This window comes from Leucoraja erinacea, chromosome 1 (assembly GCF_028641065.1).
Source record: "Leucoraja erinacea ecotype New England chromosome 1, Leri_hhj_1, whole genome shotgun sequence".
Taxonomy (NCBI): Eukaryota; Metazoa; Chordata; class Chondrichthyes; order Rajiformes; family Rajidae; genus Leucoraja; species Leucoraja erinaceus.
This window is the reverse complement of record NC_073377.1, coordinates 8,745,736-8,758,309: the sequence shown is the minus strand read 5'-3', so window position 1 is coordinate 8,758,309 and position 12,574 is coordinate 8,745,736. Positions and strand designations below refer to the sequence as shown.

Below are 12,574 nucleotides of genomic sequence, written 5' to 3'. Positions count from 1 at the left end.
GATGCTGTTTGATCCCCTGAGCACTTCAGCATCCAAAGACCTTTACTTCTCTTTTGGTTTTAGCAGAATGAAAGGTACAACATTGAAACGTACAACATTCTTGCAGGGTACGATGAGTAAATGTGTCAATTACAAAAATGAAGGGGCATGGTCTCAAAATAAGTTGTTGATAATTCAGTGCAGATGAGAAAAAAAATCTTTAGTCAGATGATGATAAATCTTTGGATATCTCCACCGGAAGAGCTGCTGAGGCTTGGCGGCTGTATATTCATGAAAGAATTGAGGGAAATAGGGGTTAGTGGAGGGAAATGATGTTGAAATGAAATTTCAGCCATGATCTTAATGAATGGCAAAATAGGCACAGTCATGTTACATAAAGAGTTAATAACATTATTTACTTATCACTTTTTGTTAAAGTCCAATAGAATGCAACATTATTTCTTCCATCTTCCCTAATATTAGAAAGGAATGGAGGCATTGAATGAAACAAGCAGTCATAACAATTATTATAAATCGAAGGTCGACACAAAATGCTGGAGTAACTCAGCGGGACAGGCAGCATCTCTGGCAAGAAGGAATGGGTGACGTTTCTGGTCGCGACCCTTCTTCAGACTCTAGCCCTGAAATGTCACACATTCCTTTTCTCCAGATATGCTGCCTGTCCCGCTGAGTTACTCCAGCGTTTTGTGTCTACCTTTGATTTAAACCAGCATCTGCAGTTCTTTCCTACCCAATTATTTTAAATGTTCCCTATTATCTTGAATATAATTTGAAACCTGACCTTTATCAGGATGATTATATAACACATAAACATTAATACAATAAAATATATCGGCACAATTATCAGTAAATTGTATCAATTTTTGGTTAAAAGAGATATGACACTTTAATCCTGCATATCTCTTCTAACAATGTCTGGGATCATTTTTTTTAACCTTTATGTTTAGAAGTTGTACCTATTGAGATAAAACAAAATCAGAAAAGTTAGGGATTAACATATGCTTTTATTACAAAGGACCATGTTTAAATTCACCTGCAACTGAAAGGTTTGAAGTTTCTTTTTTCTTAGATATTCTATATTAGAAATAAACATTTGGATTTTCAGCTGGTCTAAATTTGACCATTATTGACATCAAGGATTGTTGCACGAGGAAATAGAAATTTCAGCAACATGTATTTATAGATTTTGAGCTTAAAGTTTGGATATTTTGAAAATGTTTAGAAAGGGCTTTTGCTATGCATCTGCTTCTTTATGAGCAGAGCTGTATTACCACTATAGGAATAATGGATATGAGTTACCAATTTATAAAAATTAAAATGTATGTATTTTTTTTCTTTTCTATATGACATTAGGTCAAGATGTTGAGTTGTCAGGGACCTTGTCGCTTGTTTTGTCTCAGTGTTGCAAAAGAATAAAAGACACAGTTCAAAAACTGGCCTCGGACCACAAGGACATTCATTGCAGTGTTTCACGAGTAGGGAAAGCCATTGACCGGGTAAGTTCATAGTTTGTATGGACTCTGTCCACTCTTTGTAATAGACGTTTCAGTTGCGTTCCGTTTGCCTACCTCGAACTAGGTTTGTATGAATAGCTTGTAAAAACAACTGTTTTTTGTGTTTTGATTTTACTGTTAGCAGAAAAGTAATCATTGTTCTTGTTGTTCATTATTTTTGATATTCATTTTCTTGGAATGTTCTTTCATAGAAGTGGTTTTTTTCTTTCTCAATCTTTATCTTATTGAGTAGGAGTCATATTTATCAAGAATGATGCCATATGCAGGTCATTTTACTAAAAAGCTAGAACAAAAACTGTACTATTAAAACACATGTTTGGTGAAAGGATAATGGTGAACCTACTTTCATCACCCTTGAGCTGAAAGTGAGCAGAGCCTTTGATCCCGGGAACATGAGTGGTGGCTGTTGATGTTTGCCCAGGATTCTCAGCACTCTGGCACTCCATGGCCACATTTGAGTGTTGCCATTCACCTTTTTACATCCAGAACCTGGGATTACTTTTTTTTTTAATCCACTATGATAGTATTTTGGCATTGTATTAAACTTGTTTGTGTTTTTGAAGAATTGTCATGAAAGGGGAGATAATTGAAGATAAGGCAATGGATGTTGTCCACGTGAACTTTAGTAAGGCATCTGGTAGGCTGATCCAGAAAGATGAGATGCATTGGCATCCATCTTGACTTGGTAAATTTGTTTCAAGGTGGCTTAGCCAGGCAGGATGAAAGGTAGTGGTGGAGGGGTGTTTTTTTCACTATAGGTCTGTGACTACTGGTCATTAACAGGTATCAGTACTGGGACTTCTGTTTATATATATATATGTGTTGTATATATATATATATGTGTATATACACGTGTTTTATATATATAATATATATGATGCCTGTTGGCTTAGTTTCAATGATTAATCCCTACATTTTAAGCATGTCATGTATTTACACTTTTTTAAATTCTTTTTTTGTGTTCCTGCTCTCTAATTTTGTCCTTTCTGTTTGTGTTATCTTATTTAACTCAAATTCAAACTCCAAACCTCATTGGTTAAAGAGATGAGCTGTCATTCTGTAATGTCCCATGTGCCCCTTAACCCTCACAAATCAATTATCTGAAGAATAGCAGAGCAGACTAATAGGTAGTAGAGCTTACTCCATTTTCTGTTTACGTTCTTTATTGAAATGTGGTTTGGTGCTGCTAATTCAAAGAATAATAAGAATTAAGAATTACTCCTTTAAAATAAGATTTCATTAGATTGATATTGTTTTTTTCCTATCAGTATTTACTAAAATATACTAAAATATTGTGAACATCTAAGAAATAGTATGTGTACATGCAATTAGTGTAAAATTACTTTACCCACGACTATAACAAATCGTAACGTTTGTAATTGCTTCTGTTTAACCCAAGTAAATAAATGCAAATTTATACAAATATATTTGGTATCGATCAACTAAAAATGCGAAGTGATTTGTGGAGATACGAGCATTTAATTAAAGGATGGTACACAACTATTAAAAGTTAAAACATGTTAATGTAACATATGTAAATTAGTAATTTTTAAATAATTCAAAATCTTGGCTAAGATTTCCAAAGGACTGTTACAAAGCATTACATGTGTGATTATTTATATTTGTTATTAAGGTACAATATGCCAATAACAACTCCCTTTGTATTTCAATTTCACAAAGTGGTTTGTTGGCCTTTTTCTGATTGTTTTCTTGCAAATTGTAGCACTGATGACGGCATTCTTTAATAATATGTAATTCCAGAGGTACTGAATTATTTCCTGGCATTTGGCCTCAAAGGTAATTTTGTGGTTTGTTCCAATAGGTGCAAAATTGGAGCAAGCCTCCAATGTCATTTAAGATTAATTTTGATTTTATGGGACACTAGACCAAGTGCAGACCCGTTGGGTCTGCTCCCCCAATGGTGTGATTTCCCCCAACCCAATATTCCACCATGCACCCGTCTCCTCCAACGGAACTGAACCCGTTCCCAAATGGAAGATTTCAGCAATCCCCTGCCTCCCTCAGCAGTGGATTTAAAAAAAAATCCAATTTCACCTACCCTGCCTGCTGCAGCAGTTCCAATTGCAATACCAATTGGCCCTCCCCCTCCTGTTGAAGCACTTACTGTGATATCCCATTGAGGTGAAAAGTTCAGAGTGTTCCTGTCTTGCAACTTTGTTTTGAAGTGTGTTGGAAGCTGATAGGAAGGAGCAGCAAATCAAAAGGAAGAAAGGCAGCCGGATGGACAGACGGCAGGCGGCAGCCATAGACATTTATATAATAACTAGACCAAGTGCAGACCCGTTGGGTCTGTTTCCCCAACGGCGTTTGCGGGTGGGGGGGGCTGAGGCATCACACTCACATTAACCAACCCCCAAACACACAGGTGGGGGGAGGTGGGATGAGAAGAGGGGAGGGAGGGGAGAAGAGGGGAGAGGAGGAGGATGAAACGGGACAGATTTGGGAGGGAAAGGAGAGCGGGTGGGGGGTGAGAGAGGGGGATGGGGAGGGGGGAGGGGAGGGGGGGGGAGGGAGAGAGGGGAAAGAGTGGGGGGGAGAGTGGAGGGGGAAGGGGGGAGAGAGTGAAGGAAGGGAGGGGAGGGGAGAGAGGGATGGGGAGGGGAGAGAGAGAGATGTGGGGGGGGGAGGGGTAAAACGTGTGGAGGGAGGGGGAAGAGTGTGGAGGGAGGGGGGGATAGTGGGGAGAGGGGGTAGGGTGGGAAGAGGGGGAGGGTCAGAGGGGTAGGGGGAAGGGATGGGGTGGGGGCGAGGGAAGGGAGGGGGAGAGAGGGGGAGAGGGGTGGGGTGAGGGAGAGGAGTGGTGGGGAGGGAGGGGTAGGGGGAGTGGTGGAAGAGGGACAGAGGGGTAGGGAGGGGGGGGGGGGGGGAGAGAGGGAAGGGGATAGGGTAGAGAGTGATGGGGGGTGGGGGAGAGAGGGATGGGTGGGAGAGGGGTGAGAAGAAGGAAACTGAAAAACATAGAAATCAGTTGCAGGAGTAGGCCATTCGGCCTTTCGAGCCTGCACCTCCAGTCAATATGATCATGGCTGATCATCCAACTCGGTATCCTGTACCTGCCTTCTCTCCACACCCCCTGATCCCTTTAGCCACAAGGGCCACATCTAACTCCCTCTTAGATATAGCCAATGAACAGGCCTCAACTACCTTCTGTGGCAGTGAATTCCAGAGATTCACCACTCTCTGTGTGTAAAATGTTTTTCTCATCTCGGTCCTAGAAGATTTCCCCCTTATCCTTAAAATGTGACCCCTTGTTCTGGACTTCCCCAACATCGGGAACAATTTTCCTGCATCTAGCCTGTCCAACCCCTTAAGAATTTTGTAAGTTTCTATAAGATCCCCCTCAATCTTCTAAATTCTAGCGAGTACAAGCCGAGTCTATCCAGTCTTTCTTCATATGAAAGTCCTGACATCTCAGGAATCAGTCTGGTGAACCTTCTCTGTACTCCCTCTATGGCAAGAATGTCTTTCAGCATTGGGCATTGTGACATCACACAATGGAACGTTCACCATGGGCTGGGGCTCCTGCAAAGGCATATGTAAATGGATCCATTCCGATTGGACATATGTGAACATTGGGCATTGTGACATCACACGATGGAACAAATCAAAACGAAGAAAGGCAGCCGCAGCCGGATGGACGGCAGGCACACCGTTTTAATATATAATAGATAGATGGGCTGCTCAGCAAAGCCAACCAGATTTTTCCGATTTATCGTTGCCTTCCAGAAAGATGGGTTGAACCACTGCTTTGAATTGCTATAGTTGTTCTAATGAAGGCACTCTCTGTAGGTGTTGTTATATAGGGAGGTATAGACTTTAGTCTGTGAAAGTAAAAGAATGGTAATCCAAATTAAGGTATGATTTGGAGTAGAACATGCATGTAATGATATTCCCATGTAACCGCTGTCTATTGTGTTCACATGTTTGAGTACACTTGGTTAGTGATTGGTGAATTTTGTAAATGGTGCACACTGCAACTACAATGCACTTACAGTAAGGAGTGGATGTTCCAGGTGGTGAGTGAGGTGTCAGTCACTTGATCAGTTTTGTCCTGGATCATGTGAGCTTGTTGATTGGATTAGTGCAGCTGCAACAAACAGACACAGAGAATATTCTCTATTTTTCTTGATCTGCATTTGTAGATAATGGTGTCAGGAAATAAATCACTTAGATCATAGAACGTTACAGACCAAGGAAGGGCCCTTCAGCCCACAATGTCTGCCTTGAATACGATGCCACGCCAAACTGATCTCATCTGCCTCTACATGATCCATAAACCTATATTCCCTGCAATTCCATGTGCCCATCTAAAGCCTCTTAAATGCCACTATCGTATCTGCCTCCACCACCAATCCTGGAAATACATTCCAGACTTCCCCACTATTTTTTTTTTTACACAGACTTGCACTCCTATCTCCATTAAACTTTAGCCCTCTCACCTTACATCTATGCCCTCTAGTGCTGGACATTTCCACCCTGGCAAAAAAGTTCTGACTGTCTACCATATCTATGCTCTCATAATTTTTTATATTTCTATCGTCTTTCCTCAACAACCGACATTCCAAAGAAAACAATCCAAATCTATTCAAGCTTTCCCTGTAGCAGAAACCTAATCCAAGCAGTATTCTGGTAAACCACCTCTGCACCTTCTCCAAAGCCTCCACATCCTTCCTGTAACCGGACGACCAGAACTGATTAGGACATTTAACCTTTAACCTCTATTTGTAGGCCACAATGTTTATGATCCATTTGGTATATTGTGCATTCATTAATGTCAGTGCTGGTGGAATTGCAGATGGGAATTCCATCAGCACTGGCAGTGACTAAAGGGTACATAGTTCAATACTCCTTGCCTTGATGTGGTGATAATGAAGCACCCATGTGGCATAAATGTGACTTGCCAACCCATGCTTGAATGTTGCCTGGATTTGGATGAATGTTAGCATGAAGTTTTATATTTTAAGATGTGTGAAGGAAGTGAACATTGCAATTCTGATGAAAAAAAACTACTTTTGACCTTTGTCAGGTCATTGATGAACAGTTGAGGTTGGTTGGTTGGATGCAGCCATAGGAAACTTATGCAGTGATGTCCCAGAGCTGAGAAGATTGATCTATGACAGACATAGATATCTTTTCTATGTGCAGTATGACTATCCGGGGGAGAGTTCTGCCCTTTGTGCCTAGAAACTTGAAGTTTTACCTGATCTCCTTGACATCGCATTTAGGTAAATGCTTTCCTTCAAGAGGAGTCACTCTCACTTCTCTTGACTTCAGCTTTTAGTTTGGACAAAGTTTATAGCAAGCCATGGAACCAAATGGTTCTAGTGAAAATGAAGGTGATCATTTGCGAGCAGGTTGCTGTTTGTAATTGCTGCTTGACAGCACCATTTATTGTATCCATCACTTTGATAAACGTACTGGATGGCGATTTTGTCAGATTAGATTTGACCTATCTTTTGTTTTCAAATCGTATCAGCAATTTTCCACATGGTTTGTATTGTAACCTATAGAAGATGTTTGGCCAAATGCACAGCACTGTTATGCAGGTTCAGTGTGGCTTTAGTGATGTTACCTGATTTTAGCCTTGGTATTGCATAGTTAATCGAATTGGCTGTAAAAGTCTTCACTAATGATAGGGGATGTCAGGAGGAAGATGAACTGGATCGTCAACTTTCAAATGACCTTAACAGATCTTGTTGTCATGTGGTGGACCTTTCCATGATTAGGGTGGAAATGTACTGTAGTCACCTAACACCCAAGGTGTTTAGTTACCCATGAGATCAGTGAGAAAACATTTTTTAGATAGTGACCTTAATTCTAAGTTTCAAGGTGGTTATGGTAAGGGTTAAGGATGCACCAGAAGTTAAATACTGAATTGGTGGAAGGCTGAACCTTCTATCTGAAGATAGGACCTGGTAGAAGTAGACTGAGAATAACTACTTGCAGTTAAGTCTACATCTGACTAACGGGAAGATGTTAAGAGATATTGAGGAATGGATAAAGGAAAAAAATACTTGAGATTCCACAGATGAGCTGCCAGTTGATTGAATGTTATTAAATATAGTCCCTTTATTCAAGGGCAGCATGGATAAGAGATAATTACAGTCCTATGAGTCTCATGTCAGTGGTAAGTATGTTACTGGGGAAATAAAATTCTGAAGGGCAGGATTAATTAAGCAAAGTGGGTTTGCAAGTGCGAGATTCTAATTGAACAATGTGATTGAATATTTTGAAGAGGTAACAAAAGCTGCAGATGAGGTCAGCGTGGTAGAAGACCACAGGTGTTCCAGCAAGCCTTTATCAAAGCCCCCCATGAGGAGAATAGTCTGAACCAAAAAGTCAATATTATCAGTTGGTAAGATGACAGCAATGGTGGATGAAATGTAATCCTAATAAATGTGAGGTGAGGCATTTTGGTGGGATAATAAAGGTAGGAAATAAGGAGAGTGCCTTGCAAAGAGTTGAGGAACAGCAAGACCTTGAAGTACAAGTCCAAGGATCTCTGAAGTTGACTACGTAGATAGATAAGGCAAAGAAGGCTACAAAAGTAATGTGGAGAAATGGGATTTGTGTCGATAGGTACAATAAAACCTTTAAAAACCGAGATGAGAAGAACTTTTTTCACATAGATGAATGGCATGAGGATCTCTGGAACTCTCTGTAACAGCAGGGTAGTATGAGGCCAGTTCATTGGCTATATTTAAGAGGGAGTTAGATGTGGCCCTTGTGGCTAAGGGGATCAGGGGTGTATGGCAGAGAAGGCAGGTACGGGATACTGAGTTGGATGATCAGCCAGAATCATTGAATGGCGGTGCAGGCTCGAAGGGGAATAATGGCCTACTCCTGCACCTAATTTCTATGTTTCTAATGGACGACATGGATGTGGTGGCTGACAGGCCAGTTTCTGTGCTGTTGAACTGCGATTCTATACAGTGATGAATAAGGCATGCAGGATAATTGCCTACATTGGTTGGAGGTTTGAATGTAAGAGCAAGGAGGTTATGGTACAAGTTCATAAAACGTTGGTTAGGCCACAGCGGGAATAATGTGTGCAGTTCTTTTCACTACACCGTAGAAAAGATGTGATTCCTCTGCGCAGGGTGCAGAATAGGTTCACCAGGATGTCACCTGGTATAGTGTTTCAGATTTAAGGAGAAATTGGATGGGTTAGGTTGTGTTTCTTGGAATAGTTGAAGGAAAATCTGTTGTAGATATACAAAATTATGAGGAGCATAGATAGGATCAATAATAGTAAAGTACTCCCTTGGCAGGTGCTAACATTCAAAAGTATTTAAGATGAGAGGTACAGAAGGATCTAAGGAGGAACTTTGCAGGTGAGGGTTCACTTGCACCTTGTCTACTGTATCTGCTGTTTTAGGTATCAACTCCAGGATATTGGCGAGACCAAGCACAGGCTCGCCGATGGTTTAGCTGAACACCTCTGCTCAGTCCGCCTTAACCTATCTGTTATCCTGGTTTAACTCCCTCTCCTATTCCCAATCTAACCTTTCTGTCCTGGACCGCCTCCTTTGTCAGTGAGACCCAGTGCAAATTGGAGCTCGTCATATTTCGCTTGGGTAGCTTACACCCCAGCAGTATGAACATTGAATTCTCTAACTTCAAATAGCCCTTGCTTTCCCTCTCTCTCCATCCCCTCCCCCTTCCCAGTTCTCCAACCAGTCTTACTGTCTCCGACTACATTCTATCTCTGTCCCATCCACTCCCCTGACATCAGTCTGAAGAAGAGTCTTGACCCGAAACGTCACCCATTCCTTCTCTGCAGAGATGCTGCCTGTCCCACTGAGTTACTCCAGCATTTTGTGTCTACCTTAGAGGTAGATAGTAGTTCCGCTCTGGTTGTGGTAGGATGATTCAGTTGCCTGATAACAGCTGGGAAGAAACTGTCCCTGAATCTTGTGGTGTGTGTTTTCACATTTCTATACCTTTTGCTTGATGGGAGAGGGGAGAAGAGGGAGTGGCCGTGGTGTGACTCTTCCTTGATTATGCTGCTGGCCTTGCCAAGGCAGCGTGAGGTATAAATGGAATCAATAGAAGGGAGTGTTTTCGGGCCGAAACCCTTCTTCAGCCTGAAACGTTGCCTATTTCCTTCACTCCATGGATGCTGCTGTACCCGCTGAGTTTCTCCAGCTTTTTTGTGTACCTTCGATTTTCCAGCATCTGCAGTTCCTTCTTAAAACTAAAGGGGATTGCTTTAAGTTGAGAGGGAAACCTTTTAAAGGGGTTCTGCACAGCAGGTGGTGATGTATGGTACAAGCTGCCAAAGGAGGTGTTAGAGGCGGGTACAGTTACAACATTTGAAAAGCATTTGTACCGGTGCCTGAATCAGAATGATTTAGTGTGATATGGATCAAACACAGGCAAATGAGATTAGCATAGATGGGCATTTTCGTAGACATGGATAAATTGGGCCGAAGTCTGTGTAACTGACTCTCTGATGCTATGTGACAACATGGAGTTTGGAGTTGGTGTTCTGGAGTGTCCACTTGTTCCTACCTATATATCACTGCGCTGTCACCTCTGGAGGGTCTCTGGCAGGTGGGTCAGAATATACCTGAGCATTTTGACCCGGAACTCTGATATTGACATTAAGGTCTTATTCTATGTACAGCTGTTGTTTGATTTGCTTGGGGGATAGCTCTCCTAATTTTGACTAAAATCCAGATGTTTGTGAGAAAGTCTTTGCAATTTGACTGGTCTGCCAGCAAGTTTGATTTATCGTACGTACGTATTTCTATAGGGAGTTGAAAGTCAACTGTGGGTTGTGGGTTTGCCATTGCATAAGGATGGGCGATTTCTGTTTATGGAGGACATTAGTGAGCTGGGCAGATTTTAAACTTGGTTTTAAACTTGGAATTATGATGAAGAGTCCTTGACATGAAATGTTCACAGTTTCTCTTTCCACAGTGGCTGCCTGAGCTGATGAGTGTTTCCAACATTTTCTGCCTTTATTTCAGATTTCCAGGAACGGCAGATTTTTTATTTTCCTTGGCAAAAATGCCATCTTTGATGAAGCTCTTATCCTTCCTCTTCAGTGATTTTCAAGTTTTTTCATCCTCAGTGGTTCCGTTCCCTTCTGTCCTTTGACAGGATGTTAACCAAAACTTGATCCTGATGGAGAATTCCCCCTTGTCCTATCCATTATGCTCGCTGCAAATTAAAACCAACTTATTTTCTCTCTTTGCCAGTTCTGCTGAATGGTCTTCCACATCTGTTTATCTTTTCGCAGTTCTTTGACATGCTCAGTGTTAAGTGTGAACATAACGGAAATTGGTATTAATCGCATTTGATGGTCGGCATTGATTCAGTGTCTAGTATTTTCTGCGAGATGCCGCCATAGCTTCATTATATTTTTCAAATTCTAAATTATCTAAGTAACTGAGAACTTAATTCCTTTGCAGTCACCGTGTTACGTGAGATTGGCTGATTTGCCTTCTTATGCAGTAATATTGTTATCTTTTAGGCAGGTTAATTAATAATAGGATATTGGGTAGACCATGTTCTTAATTCTGAATTTTAAGGGTTGGCACTTACTGCTGTCCTTGCCAGTAATGCCCACAAGTCATCTACATGTTCATCCAGCCTATGTCATTTTTGTTATTTGTGCAACCAATATCAGCTAATTTAACGCATTTAGACTTGCTCTTTCCTCTTAACCTGTTTTATGATCTGCATTGTGGTTGGAAAAAAATGGAATCTTCACAGAATTTTGCTGATATAATTTTCAAAGATTTTATTTGTATATTCTTACACGAAAAAGCTAAATGTGATGAATGTTTATTTCTTGATTTTTACCACTATCACCCACTACCCACTCAAAGAACCCTAGTTAAATCATTTTATTGGTCTCTTTTATTTTTGTCTAATTCCAGGTCTTTCGGCATGTTTCTCCATTCTTTATACTTACAGTAGATGCCAAATACTGCTCCTTTTATCCACGAATGGGACAGAATTTTCCTCATAATCAGGTAAAATGTTAACCTCATCCCATTGAATATGTTTTATTTGTGCAGGCGTTTTCGTAGAATTTTATTTTTCCATTGGCTTATTGGGTATTTGTGAATAGCCTAGTCTGACGTTGTTTAGTTATCTTTCAGTTCAAGCCTGCATTACTATATAATTACAGGTGCACAACCTTTTATCCGAAAGCCTTGGGACCAGACACTTGTCGGATTTCGGACATTTTCGGATTTCCGAATGGAAGATTTTTAGCGTAGATTAGGTAGGTAGCGCGGGCGGCTTGAAAAGTCTGGAGCAGCTGCCTCCTCCCCGGAGACCGGGAGAATCATTGCATAAATGTTCGTCAGTTAGTTTGGAGGGATTTTATGTGGTGGTGGTGCAGTAGGGGTGAAGGGGGAAACTTTAATTCTTAGTCCCCTACCTGGTCGGCGACTCCCAACCTCGCGGAGCTGGGGGCTCCGTCCGGCCGCGGGCGGCGCCGGTTGGAGCTCCGACCCCGGCAACTCTACCCCTGGCTGCGCGGCTGCAAATCCAGCGACGCTCCGCGAATGTTGGGAGTCGGCGGCCACAGCGCTCCGGAGCTTGCCGCTTTTAGGCAGGACCCGGTAAGGCATTGCCCATGCTCCCCGCTGGTATCCCAAGCGCTGCGACTTACGCCGACTCCCGACATTCGCGGAGTCTGGGGTTCATCCGGCCTATGTCCGCGCTGGATTTGGAGCGCCTCGCAGCCAATTTAACGAGTTGCCGGGCTCGGAGCTACAACCGGCGCCGCCCGCATTGTGCACCGGCCACAGCGCTGCGGAGCTTACTGCACGGCGACCCGGGGTAAGGCATTGACCGCTCCCCCGCTCTCCGACCAGGTAGGGGACTAAGAATTAAAGTTTTTACCCCTTCACCCCCCCCCCTCACATAAAAGCCCTCCAAACTAACTGACTAACATTTAAGCAATTCCATTTACAGATGTTTAAGCATTCTCCCGGTCTCCGGGGAGGAGGCAGCCGCTACAGTAGTACAGACCTGGGTTGACCATGGGTCGTTTCGGGTCAAGTTTGGCGCCAAAC

General features: G+C 42.2%; 1 protein-coding gene across 1 annotated transcript in view; it reads left to right on the top strand.

The window, feature by feature from the left end:
* LOC129705336 (E3 ubiquitin-protein ligase RMND5A) overlaps positions 1-12,574 on the top strand; it is a 47,719-nt gene that overhangs the window by 15,795 nt on the left and 19,350 nt on the right. The window contains exons 2-3 of the mRNA XM_055648901.1: positions 1,354-1,496; positions 11,426-11,521. Coding sequence (XP_055504876.1) covers positions 1,354-1,496; positions 11,426-11,521 — 239 coding nt within the window. The remainder of the gene's footprint in view (positions 1-1,353; positions 1,497-11,425; positions 11,522-12,574) is intronic.